Source organism: Alosa pseudoharengus, unplaced genomic scaffold (genome assembly GCF_046254945.1).
Source record: "Alosa pseudoharengus isolate Yale_2024_CS ecotype anadromous, Long Island Sound unplaced genomic scaffold, YU_APseudo_1.1 YU_APseudo_1.1_scf_18, whole genome shotgun sequence".
Classification (NCBI taxonomy): domain Eukaryota; kingdom Metazoa; phylum Chordata; class Actinopteri; order Clupeiformes; family Clupeidae; genus Alosa; species Alosa pseudoharengus.
In genome coordinates, this window is record NW_027468650.1 from 30,133,845 (window position 1) to 30,146,375 (window position 12,531).

The window sequence follows — 12,531 nt, forward strand, 5'->3', positions numbered from 1 at the left end:
CCTGACAGACAAACAAAGAAATGGACAGACACAGAGACAGACAGATAGATAGATAGATAGATAGATACCATAAACATAAACGTAAACATAAACGTTTCCTTTACTAATTTGTGTTGCATAGTATAGTATGGAATAGTATGGAATGTGCTAACTTGATAGGTACCTGTAATATTTGGTCACCAGCCAACAGTCTCCCATCCCGAGCGATCACCCCGTCGCGATACACCTCCTGGATCACCACGTTGATGAGGGGGGTCTCGTTGCCTCCCACGATGCTGATGCCCAGCTCCATGTAGGGGTTGGAGCGATGGATCTCAATGCTGGTGATCTCCCCCTCAGGCAGGGAGGGCAGCTTCACACAGCCTGGGAGTCAAGACCACGGAGAGAGAAACTGAGAAAAATGCTGACTGTGCGTGCAAACACACACACACACACACACACACACACACACACACACACACACACACACACACACACACACACTCAGCTGTTCTGGGATCTGCTTAACATGTAGAATATCCAAGAGCACATTTGTTGAATCTGGTGTAAAATGTCTGTCAAGTCGAGGAGATATTATTAGCTCAGCTGCTTACTCCACAGTTTCTACCCACGCAGGCATTTAGAGAAGATGCCTTCTGCCAGTAAAACACACACACACACTCACACACACACACACACATCACACAGAGAGAGAGACACACAGAGAGAGAGAGAGAGAGAGAGAGAGAGAGAGAGAGAGAGAGAGAGAGAGAGAGAGAGAGAGATACAGATACACACAAGCACAAACAAATGGGCCAAGGAGATATTATATCACACTTGATCTTGTCTAAGCATTAAATCAGACTCCAACATATTGGCCTGGCAGTATGAGTCTTCCTCTAATGTACATTTTGCAGCTAATGTTTCACTATCCTGTCCTGTGTCCATACCTTCCTCTGCCGAGAGAGGCGGGGACTCTGCACAGTCCCACCCAGACGAGGCGGAGCTTCCAGTGCGCAGGAGGTGGATGCAGGGGTTACTGAGAGGGCGTTTGACACGAGGAGGAGCACATTCTAAACCCACTACACCTGGAGGAAGAGAGAGAGAGGGCAGAGTTAGTCAGCTCTCTCTCTCTCTCTCACACACACACACACACACACACACACACACACACACACAGACTATCTGTATACTTTCAAATATGTACAAGATATACAGTTTACACACATAATATATCAATATACATACAGTAAAAATGTTTAAACACACAAAATAATCTACAAATATTCATAACATTTAAGCTTGTTTTCACATACAGGCTGCGTTCTGTGGTTTGCACACCTCCCCCAGCACACACACACAGATCACCATCACCACATACAAATAGACATGCATCTGCACAGAAATACACATGTAAACGGACACACACACACACACAATGCTTTTATTTGGACCTTAACACAGGGGAAGATTCACAGATCCAAACATTGAAGGAAGTATGTTACACACTTAGGCCTGATCAAACACAGAATGCATTGTGCTTTTTTCATTCTTTCTGCACTGCATGATTATGGGTAAACCTGATTATGGGTAAACATAGTTTCCAGATGGATATACTACCAATTAGTGCAGAAATAGAGCAGTACTTGCTTATTCCACACAGGAGCAGGCTTGCTTAGTTCACACAGTTGCAATCCACATAAAACAAGTTTGTGCACATGCCCAAGACTCCCAAACACAAGAATGGTAAGTTTGCATTGAGCCCCATGTTTGTGACATTGTCAGCAACTGGCTTGGAGTACACACACACACACACACACACACACACACACACACACACAGATCACACATGCCAGGTGCCAGCTGTCTCTTACTGTCTTCCTCCGTGCTCTCCTCAAAGGCAGGGTTGTCTACGCCCGACTCCTCCGTCCACATGGGCACGCTGCTGCAGGTGGTGGTGGGGCCTGTGGGGGGCGATGGCGAGACGTCCCTCAGGGTGGTCTGCGGCGAGCGCGGAGGGTCCGTCACCATGGCCCTCTCCTCCACACACTCCAGCCTGGGCAGGTCCAGCACCGCACGCTGGCTCTGGGTGCCTGGACACCTGTGCCACACACACACACACACACACACACACATTCCAGGTATGAAAACACACACACATACAAAGCACATATGAACACACACACACACACACACACACACACACACACACACACACATACATACATACCCTGGGAAAGAGGGTCCATCATTTGTACTGACAATATTGGTCAAAACTGCCACATGCTGGAACATGACTATAACTGACCTACTGCAACCCTTCGTTTTATACACATGCGGTATATTCAATCACAATCTATCATCATCATTCATTATAAAACAGGCCAATGACACTCCAAATGCAAACTTTATTCCAGCCAATGAATTAGCTTTAGCCCTGTTGCTTGGTCCATTGCTTAGGGAAGGCTTCAAAATCTGTATCGATAGTGTGCTAAGCAGTGTGTCTCTAAGGGGTTGTCGTAAACCACAGATAGGCTCCTATGTATCAGCGAGCGAGTGGCTGCGTGGTTAGTTCGGTTGAGTGGATTTAGCGACCTTGGCAGCTGACTAACACCTGATTTGATCTGTAATCCCAGTGATAGTGCCAGTTAAACGCTCGATGGGATTAAGGGTTGCTGTGCGTGGGCACAATTGTGGATACAACAACACTTCAAGGACATGACACGGCCTCAGTGTCTTAGAGATGTATCCAAGCAGAGGTCTGTGTATTTTGTGTATTTTGTGTGTGTGAGAGAACACAAGACCGCTCAGGTTAAGTTCCTTCTGTTGTTGCTCCACATTAACACTATCTGTGGGGACAGAACCTCATGACAACAGTGAGCCGCTAGCCCCAGTAACACACACACACACACACACACACACACACACACACACACACACACACACACACAACCTAACTCTCCTGAGTCACTTAGTAATAGTAAGGATTTAGAATATCAAAGTAAAGCCTAACTGTAGAGGAGCATTGAAAAACAAAGTTAACATGTGCTTTTTGAAAATCATCAAATAAACTCAATCAGTCTCAGTCTTTCTCTTCATACAGTCTGTAGTGTATAACACTGTTCTGTAACAGAACTCACTGGGCTTTGCATGTTACACATATAGTAGGCAACATGTTTCTTCCAACTCCAACTTAGTTTGACAATAATGTTCTTCACATTCACGAGTCTCGAAACTCATCCGAGTCCAAGTGAAATCTCTAGTCACAAACACCAAACAACCAAAACCACTTACAGAAAAGGTGCCATCAAACTATCCCACTACCACTGAGCACTTAGACCTGCCCACGACTCACCATAGCCCCGGGTTGCCTTTGGCAGTCTCGCAGAAGAAGTGATTGAAGAGATTTCTGGAGTTAAAGTTTCCCAGCATGACTGCGGCTGCGGGAACGGCACTGGTCAAGAGCGGCACCTGGACTGGGAATGCGGCGCATGATGCCGGGAGACTCTGGGCCCGGCAACTAATCTCCCATCACATGACTAAGGGGCCAAATAATCCTCTGATGGGATGTCAGAGGAGCGCTCTCCGGGTGAAAGTGAACACACACACACACACCCTAAACATCTCCCAACGCTTACTAGTGTCAAGTCTAAGAAACGACTAGGACCCGAAACATCACAAGTGAAAAACACAAGAAAAGAAACATTAAATTAGTTTGCCATCTAGCATACATTATACTTCTTCATTTTGTCACATTTCCTTTTCTGTCAAGCACCTATAGGATTAACTTGAGGCTGGATATGTGAATCTTTGTTGAATTTTACTTCCTCTGCCAGTGTACTCAGAGTTCACCTGGTGGGGCTGAGTTACCAGCAACACAACTATCACCGGTTTGACTCCAAGGACATACAGACTGATAGAATGTGGACCCACCTATTGCAGTATATTGCTAGGGATTGCAATTGCCTGCAAATGCTTGTTCTCAACAACACAGAGGTCTAGTGTTGAAGATTCACAGAGCACAGTGTCATATGAGAGACAGGGTCTCTTCAAGACATGACTAGCAAGATCACTCTGCATTGGGACTGCCATAACCAGGGGTTATCTTTACAAGGTATTTTATGGACAGTAAAAGAAAGACTATCTGTACTGACACAGGAGGGAACATGCAGTTGGCAAAAAAAGTCAGAACAAATCCTGTCTTCAAATGTGACTAAAAACCACACACTCGCTCACGTAACACTAGACACAACTAATCTTAAAATATCTCCTCTCTATCTTCTTGAATCTCTTGAAGACTTATCTCTTCCTTGATCGCCTCCTCTCCTAACACCTCTAACAGCTCATGTCTAACATTCCCTCACGCTGCATTTCAGTGCTCCTTAGGTGTGTTTCTATCTGCTCTCTTTGCACTTTGTCAGACTGACTAGAATCAGAACCTGGTACTTACTTCACCGGTCTCCTAACGTACTCAAGCTTGACTATATTCCTACATTTTCTGTCATTTTAGATAAAAAAGCATCTGCCAAATGAATTAAATGTAAATGTAAACATCTTATTGGCCCATTCTCTCATCTTTTTGAACCCTGAAAGTGAGACTGCAGTGGTCTATTGGGGATATATCCCTTGACCTCTCTGACTTACTAAGCGTTTGATGCCATGACGACAAACACCACGGGGGAAGTCTCTCATCTGTAAAACCATGGCTTTGTGGAAGCTGTATGGATGTGCCCAATGCTCTCACGTGAGACTGGAGACGAGGACGAGCATGTGAGTCAACGTCACATGAAGTGCAATGTGCTTTTGGGTGAGGTGTTAGTTGGTTCGTTTTGAAATAAAAGTCAATCTGAATTAATTGGAGTACGACATACAGTACATGTATGAATGCACACAGAATGCAATTCTAAGGAAAATCTTATGTGTGAAAGCATAATTATGTGGGGCCTCTCCAAGGCATACCAAAATATTAATAAAGTAGCTATATACCTTTCATGCCCATTGCGTTCATAATTTGCAGTTTACAGATGAATTTGTAATGGCTGTCACAGTTGATAACTAACTATTATCAGATAATGATAATAATGATACCTCAGGAGATATATTATACTGTGTTGTACAAATAGGACCTTATGACTGTTGTAAATATGACAAAGCATTAGCAGAGAGTTTACGTCCCAACAGATCCAAGGTAAAATTTTGTTCAGTTCCTACTTCAGAATGTAGCATTACAAACCACAACAAATTGCTCGTCTAGCATTTCCATTCTCCATATTTCACAGTCTTCACTGTGGTCTGGATATCCTCCAAAGGAATTCATTTGGGTGTTAAGGGCATCACGAATGTCGTTTATAATTATATTGAAAGGGATTGGATCAACCACCCCCCCATAGCTCACTGATTGGTCGGCCAGGAATCCGACTGACCTTAACCGAGCATCGCAGTGAAAAACTGTGTGCAGCAGAACTTCCTGCCAGCGGAAGGCAGACAAAATTCAACAAAGCATCACAAACTACAGAACAGAACAAACAAATAAACATATTCAAACAAAACGTCAAGAAACATAACAAAACCAAAATTACACAAATTAAAAGAAAGAGCCAAGGGCATTACATCATAAAATATCAAAATCACAGCAAAAGAGCAAAAGAAAGAAAGAATCCCAAACACCTCATCGACAACACATCAAGAAATCACATCTTGACAAACCAAAAAATAAAACAAACCAGAGCAAAACAAGACTTTGCTCAAAACAGACCTCAACTCCCACCCCACAAACAGCACAACATCTCGCTCCAAATTGGCGGCGCGTTGGCACCTACCTGTGCTTGAGGTGGGCCTCCAGGTCGCAGCGTGGCATGCTGAGCTGGCAGAGGGGCGCAAGCGGGCACGACACAGACAGCTTGTCCAGCAGCTTGTGCACCAGGATACTGGAGCGCCGGCAGGCGGTCAGCTGCAGCCGTGCCCTGTCCAGCGGGCAGAAGTCGCGCTCTTGCAGGAAGCTGCGCAGGCAGCGGGCGCAGAAGGTGTGTCCGCACGGCGTGTCCAGCGGCTGCACCAGCGGCTGCAGGCAGATGTGGCACACCAGGTCCTCGTCCACCTCCAGCCGGTAGTTGTACAGGTGGTTCTCCCAGGCCCGGTGGATCTGACCGCACTCGGGGCACAGGGCCTCCAGGACCGCCTGGCCCACAGCGACCGGGTCAACCCCTCCTCCGCCTCCCCCGACACCCTCACCCAGGGTGCCCATGGCTTTGTAATGTGTTAAGAAACACACACGTAGACACACACACACACGCAGAGATGTGCAGAGACGTGGTGGTACGGGCCCCAGGTGGCAAGCAGGCTAGGTCTCGTTGGCCTTGGGTGTGTGCGCCAGCATGGGCATCAGGGGGAGCAGAGGTCAAAGGTCGTGCTGGGTCTGGCCACCCCCCAGTGGACCGTGAGTCATCACTCTGGAGGGCAGAAGGGACAGACACGAAATAGGGTTTGGCTCCAAGAGGGAGATGGAGACATTTTATGTGAGTGTGTGTGTGTGTGTGTGTACAAAAGACAGAGAGAGAGAGAGAGAGAGAGAGAGAAATGTGGATGGGGGGGGGCTATGAGTGAGTGTGTGTGAGACAGAGTAAGAGGAATAATGAGTAAGTGTGTGTGTGTATGTGTGTGTGTGTGTGTGTGTGTGTGTGTAAATGAGAGAGTATGTGTAAGAGTGTGAGGGACTGGGACAGATTGTGTGTGTGTGTGTGTGTGTGTGTGTGTGTGTGTGTGTGTGTGTGTGTATGTATGTGTGTGTGTGTGTGTGTGCGTAAATGAGAGAGTATGTGTAAAAGTGTGAAGGACCGTGACAGATTGTGTGTATGTGTGTGTGTGTGTGTGTGTGTGAGAGAGAGAGAGAAAAACAGAGAGAGAGAGAGAGAGAATGAGTAATGGTGAGTGTATTTCTGTCAGAGATGGAGAGAAAACGTGAGTGTGGGCATGCAGGCGTGCATGTGTATGTGTGTGTGTGTGTGTGTGTGTGTGTGTGTGTATGTTAGAAGGAGAGTGAATGTGTGCTTTTGTGTGTGAGTGTAAAGAGTGATAGACAGAGCGAGGGGACAGATTATGTATGGCTACAGTGTGGAGCTGCTCTTGTCCACTAATCTGGCACTGTAATCTCCCGCTCTCTTTCGCTGTTGCAATCTTCCAATCCTACAGAGGGGGAATTATGGGGGATTGAGGTAAAGAGCACAGGGCTGAGTGGTTCAAAAGAGAGTGAACAAAAGAAAGAGTGTGTCTTCATGTGCCTGTGCATTAGCATAAGTATGAGCACTCTGTAGATGTTTGTCAATAGTATGCTGATTGTGTTTTGCTCATGCACTGTATAAAAACAGGACAGTAGAGACACAAAGAGGGGGCATTGACTGAGGGTGATAGAGAGAGAGAAAGAGAGAGAGAGAGAGAAACAGAGAGAGAGAGAGAGAAAGAGAGGGACAGTGTGTATGTCTCTGTTAAGGGAGAAAAGACAAAAGTCACACATGAAGCGCACACCACGCTAAAGCAATCATCAGCGAGCGCTTTCCCACACACAGGCTGATGGCCGATCCATAAATATGAAAGCCGTAGGTTCTGGAGTGGAGCCCGAGCAGCAGGCAGCCGGACCCAGCTGCTCTGACGGGACATAGTCCAGAATCTCAGCAGTGCGCAGCCGGCACTGCACATGACTCCACAAGATGGCCAGCGAAAGGGACGATTCACGGCCCAATACCCCCCCCCCCCCCCCCCCCAGCCAATCACGCAAACGAATTTCACATTTAACACCATTCTCTTGGCTCCCAAGGAGAGGGATAATGAATGTAGATAGTGGCCCTTTACTACAGTTATGGCCAAAGCTGTGAATTATGTGCCTCCGTCTGTTGGCTTCCACTATCAGAGAGTCTCGATGTCTATGAAGCGGTTGTGTGGGGCTCTACTCTGCCATGTGTATATGTGACTACCTGTCCCGCTTCTCCAAGAGAGCCGTCTCGGTCTCCGTGACTACCTGCTTGTGTGTGTGTCTGAGTCTTGCAGCTGGAGTTGAATAATTCATGGAGCTACAAGGATCCTCTGTTCCCATAACAAAGACCCATCATAGTCTCTTTACACATATACACTAGCAACATGTGAACATGTGCCATGAACCAACACACACACACACACACACACACACACACACACACACACACGCACACACACGCACACACACTCACTATCTTTTCTTCTGCTTTCCTTCACATACAGTCAGACTCTGGGTCGAGAGATGAAGGCATTTGTGTAAGTGTGTGTATGTGTCTGAGAGAGAGAAAGAGAGAGGGAGAGAGAGGGAGAGAGCTGAGAGATCATGTGTACCCTGGTGTGTGTGTGTGTGTGTGTGAGTGTGTGTGTGTGTGTGTTGGAATCCTGTGAAACATGTCAATAGTGTGCATGTATATTTTTTTCTTGTTTTGCATGTATGCAAACTTGCAGCAATTCATGCCTGCTGTAGATAGAACTTGCAGTAGCCATCATTAGCTTCCTATTTGATTCCCAAACTGATTGCAACATCACTTTGATGCTTGAAGAGATATTGCATTATATAAGACAGAGAATTTTAATAGCTCCTGGAAGCAATCCAGAAGAAAATCTCAATCCACTATCTGATGCAGCACTTTTAATCTCATGTGAATGTTTGCAAGTGCGCCTGTGTGTGGGCTGACCAGAAGTGCTTCAAGGCCACAATATTATTGTACCCTTGAATTTTCCTTCAGTGCTTTCTACAGATAAGGCCTTGCTTTTCCTTTGAAAGCGTATTGCCCATTTCATCACGCTACTGTGCACCGGTGACAGGACATGCCATATTTCTCTTGATTGCGCATGAACTGGAGGCATAAAGAAGGAGTTGTCTTCTCATCTGTCCGGACTAAACATTAGCCTACATGCGAGGAGAAGCACTTAATGAAACAAATCTCCGTGGAGGAAAAGGGTTTTAGCAGTCGTTACGCTTCTACCGAGAGACGGATCCTTAATGCTCTTGACAATGTACAGTAGCAATGTAGAGATTTGGACGAGTTAGGCTTAAATTTTAACGGTATGAGAGACCCAATCAACAAATGACGCGATTGATTATTCCATCTTACTTCAGTGTATTGTAAGTGACACCCCAGACCACCCAAACACGACAGTGCAGACAGCGCTTTACGCTTACACCACAACCAAGCGTTTCATTTTTTCTTTATAGGCGGGTCACATTAACAGCATGCAACCAATATGATAGATTCCTTTGCACATCGTCAATTCCGTTTTGTTTTCCACCATGTAATGCACAAAATTACATTGAATACAACATCTAGAAAAGGCGTTACCTAGCTTCTTCTCAGACATAACGGTGGCATCGTCCAGTCGTTGTTCTGAATTGAAAAAACCGTAAATTTCCCTCAGCCTGGTAGGATGACTATTCCTCATGCATAACCATGCAATTGCACGGATGTCACAAAAGCTGCAATTGTAGCCTACAAAAGGAGGACGTTGATGTAGATGACATGCAAAATAAATACTTTATTTTACCTATTGTCGCTCCTCCTTCGTACTGTGAAAGGCCCCAAGAGGGGTCAATTATGAATCTCAATCACATTCACCGCAGCTTGCCTCCTCTCAGCCGCAACCGACAGTCAAAACGCCCCCGTATTATCCAAGGTAGAGTGCCGCCCCCCGCTCGGACAGCGAAAGATTTGTAGGCGGGTGCTCACGCTGTCAGTCTGCCCCTTGTGGCCTATCTGATGTTTCCTGATTTGAAATGAAAGAGCAGCACCTCACGTCTCAAAGTTTTTCTTCACCAAATATTGGTGACAATTATTTCTTCCATCACTATTTTCAATTTGAACACCCAATGCCGCATTTCAAGGCTGGGTTTATTTCTAGATAGGGTGCTTTTTGTTTTGGTCTCAGGCATCGTTGGGTCACCTAAACAAGGGTCTTAGTTCGGGTCCTGGGCCCCGTGATTACCTGAAGTAAACATTACGCAGAACTGTTTTAGCACTGAATAGATGTCGCCCCAGTAATCTTTTCACATCCAGACATGAATAAAGATGACGACTTGGAGAGGTTTGTAAAGATTGTCTTCGACAGCCTCTTAGTGCGAGGTTTGACCCGGCTGCAGGTCCAAGAACTAAGGCTAACTGTTAGGGCTAACATTAGATAGCAAGCTAACGAAAAGCTGTTAATTAACGTTATCCAGCAACTGTATGTCGAATATTCAGTACAGTAAATTAACTAACTGTTAATTGTGGTTGTGAACAAGGGTGGATTAGATCAACGTTCAACAGTGAGGCTGAATTGTTTTGGCGATGAAAATGTCATCATTGCTGAATTATGTTGATGGGTTTTGGTAGTCGATTCGTATGCACGTGTTATGTATCAATGACGAGTTGCATCATCAATGCATTATCAATGCCGAGAGGCAATGTGAGGGGATTGATCATTTATCATTAGGCTTCTAATGTTCAGCGATGACAAGACAGGAGTCGCGGCTCTGCGCTGATGCAGCTATTTCACCTGCAGCTGTTCTAGGGGCACTGCCAGACAACAGGTGCAGGACTTTCTGCATACCTAGTGATGATTCAGCTTGTCGGGTGGGCACGCTCTGGGTGGGTGTAGGACTCCAAATGGATTTCACGGCCACCCATCATTGTGATGTTCACATTAAATTTCCCCTTTCAGACGTGCGGTGGAAGAACTCCTTCGTGAAACAAGCAGAGCCCGGGCACGGGCGGACACCATGGGCCCGGCTGGATGGTACGTCGTGTGTGACATGACATTGAAAACTGTAGCCTACACATGTAGTAATTTTGCACATTCCATGCACATGTCACAGATATCGCCACTGTGTCAGCGCAAGAAACTTAGGCCTACTGTGTTTGGTCAGTTGCTTGATTGTTGACACAAATCTCATTTATCTAATTCTGATCATATAGCAATTAGCCTATACCTTTGTGACTAAACATTGATAAGCATTGCAGGTAGTAGTGTTATTGGCTAATAAACGTAATGCGTTATTGGCTACAGGTTAAAGTGCCCTGTTGGGAGCACCAACAAGCGCTTCCTTCTCAACACTCTACGCTCTACAGCACTCCAGCGACGCCCTGGTGGCCACTCGAGAGCGCGTTCACCAGTAGAACGCGGAAGAAGCGAGGAATCTGGGCGTGAAAGGACTGAGTGCACACGCCACCGGGAGGGCAAAGAGCGCAGTCATAAAAGAGACTCCATTAGAGAATATTCGCCTTCCCGACGCCAGTCCTCCAGTAGACACTCGCGCTCTCCCAAAGACTGCTCACGCAAACCCAGCCAGTCACACAGGAGGCGTTCCCGCTCTCCTGTCCACAACACCGACACGCCATCAGCTGTCAAAAGGCCCTGTGACGAGAAGACTCATAAATTATAATTTTGTGCTTTCCTTTTGAACATTATTTCTGATGCGCAAGGAAACATTTACATAAACTTTGTCGGACCCTCATATGGCGCACAAGTGTGTGCACTATGTTTGAGCATGGAGGTGTATAAGCTAATATTATAGGCCAGTGTTGTTCTGTAGCCTTATTCCAAACTTTTCTAAAAACACTTGCTATTTGCAGTGTCTATCAGGTTATAGTCTCATATGATCTGCTTTTGGTCGCAGAGATTTGCCAAAACCTTGTCTAGTGTCAAAACACAGGTGTCAGCCACGGATCACTCCATTGACTGAGCAATAAGATAACATGTAAATGTAGTTTGTTCTGTTTTCCAACAGGGAGCGCCAATACTCCACATGAGCCAAAACCTGTGGCCTTATATTAAAGTTTCTTGATTTTCTTTAGGATCGTTGACTTTTTTTGCTATGATGTATCTATGAAAGCTTACTTGGTCGATTAATCAAAACTAGTGGTTTACCATCATGCACTGCAACTCCGCAACTCTTGCAACACTGCAAGGTCTTTGGGTAACAGTTTTGTTCCTCATCAAGGCTATACCCAGTTGACACACTGGATGTGATTGATGGTGGATTAATTTTTGCTCTTGGGACGACTTATATTCCAATTAAAATGCCATTATAATTCCTATGTCGTTACATGCTGTTGGCGGTGTTTGCTTATGCCCAGGCTGTCGCCACTGAGTAAGCTTATTTTATCACGTCTGCCTCTGGCTGACATATCCTATTTATGTCCTGTTAGTTGAAAAGCCTTTTGTCACAGTAAACGTAGGGAAATGTCCTGTTTTCCTTTTACCCATGTCGCTTCCACTGCTTCACTTTTCAATGGTTTTAAGCAGAATTCTAGTCTTCAGTGATTCTTGAAGGTTAGTCTTTGTTATGCATTTAGGGCCATTATTTTCAAATTTCTGCAACGGTCTCAGTTATTGAAGTCCTACCTACAGCTTTCACAAAAACACGTTTATCGTAAGTCATTCATTCTCCAGACGGCGACTGACTGGGTTGTAGTTCTCGCTGGTTTATTGCGCGCAGTATCATATCAAAATGCACTTTACTTGCAATCCGATTTTATGTCTCAGTGCTTAAATTCAGTGTTTCCGTAG

At 45.6% G+C, this 12,531-nt stretch overlaps 2 protein-coding genes across 2 annotated transcripts in view; one reads left to right on the forward strand and one right to left on the reverse strand.

Moving 5' to 3' along the window:
* Positions 1–6,307, reverse strand: part of lnx2a (ligand of numb-protein X 2a) — a 13,997-nt gene extending 7,690 nt beyond the window's left edge. Inside the window, exons 1-4 of the mRNA XM_076291362.1 lie at positions 5,799–6,307; positions 1,854–2,080; positions 930–1,067; positions 164–363 (exon numbers count right to left, since the gene is read on the reverse strand). Coding sequence (XP_076147477.1) covers positions 164–363; positions 930–1,067; positions 1,854–2,080; positions 5,799–6,223 — 990 coding nt within the window. The 5' untranslated portion in view covers positions 6,224–6,307. The remainder of the gene's footprint in view (positions 1–163; positions 364–929; positions 1,068–1,853; positions 2,081–5,798) is intronic.
* Positions 6,308–9,760: 3,453 nt separating this feature from the next.
* LOC143131754 (uncharacterized) lies at positions 9,761–11,815 on the forward strand. Its single transcript, XM_076291363.1, has 3 exons — positions 9,761–10,068; positions 10,684–10,758; positions 11,029–11,815. The coding sequence occupies exons 1-3, from the start codon at positions 10,043–10,045 to the stop codon at positions 11,402–11,404; spliced, it is 477 nt and encodes a 158-aa protein (XP_076147478.1). The 5' UTR covers positions 9,761–10,042; the 3' UTR covers positions 11,405–11,815.
* The last annotated feature ends 716 nt before the right edge of the window (positions 11,816–12,531 follow it).

Bases quoted from the DNA above. Each gene is read 5' to 3' on its own strand.
- LOC143131754 (XM_076291363.1), top strand. From the start codon at position 10,043: ATGAATAAAGATGACGACTTGGAGAG. The intron at 10,069-10,683 runs GTTTGTAAAGAT...TTCCCCTTTCAG, and splicing joins AAAGATGACGACTTGGAGAG to ACGTGCGGTGGAAGAACTCC. The intron at 10,759-11,028 runs GTACGTCGTGTG...TATTGGCTACAG, and splicing joins ACCATGGGCCCGGCTGGATG to GTTAAAGTGCCCTGTTGGGA.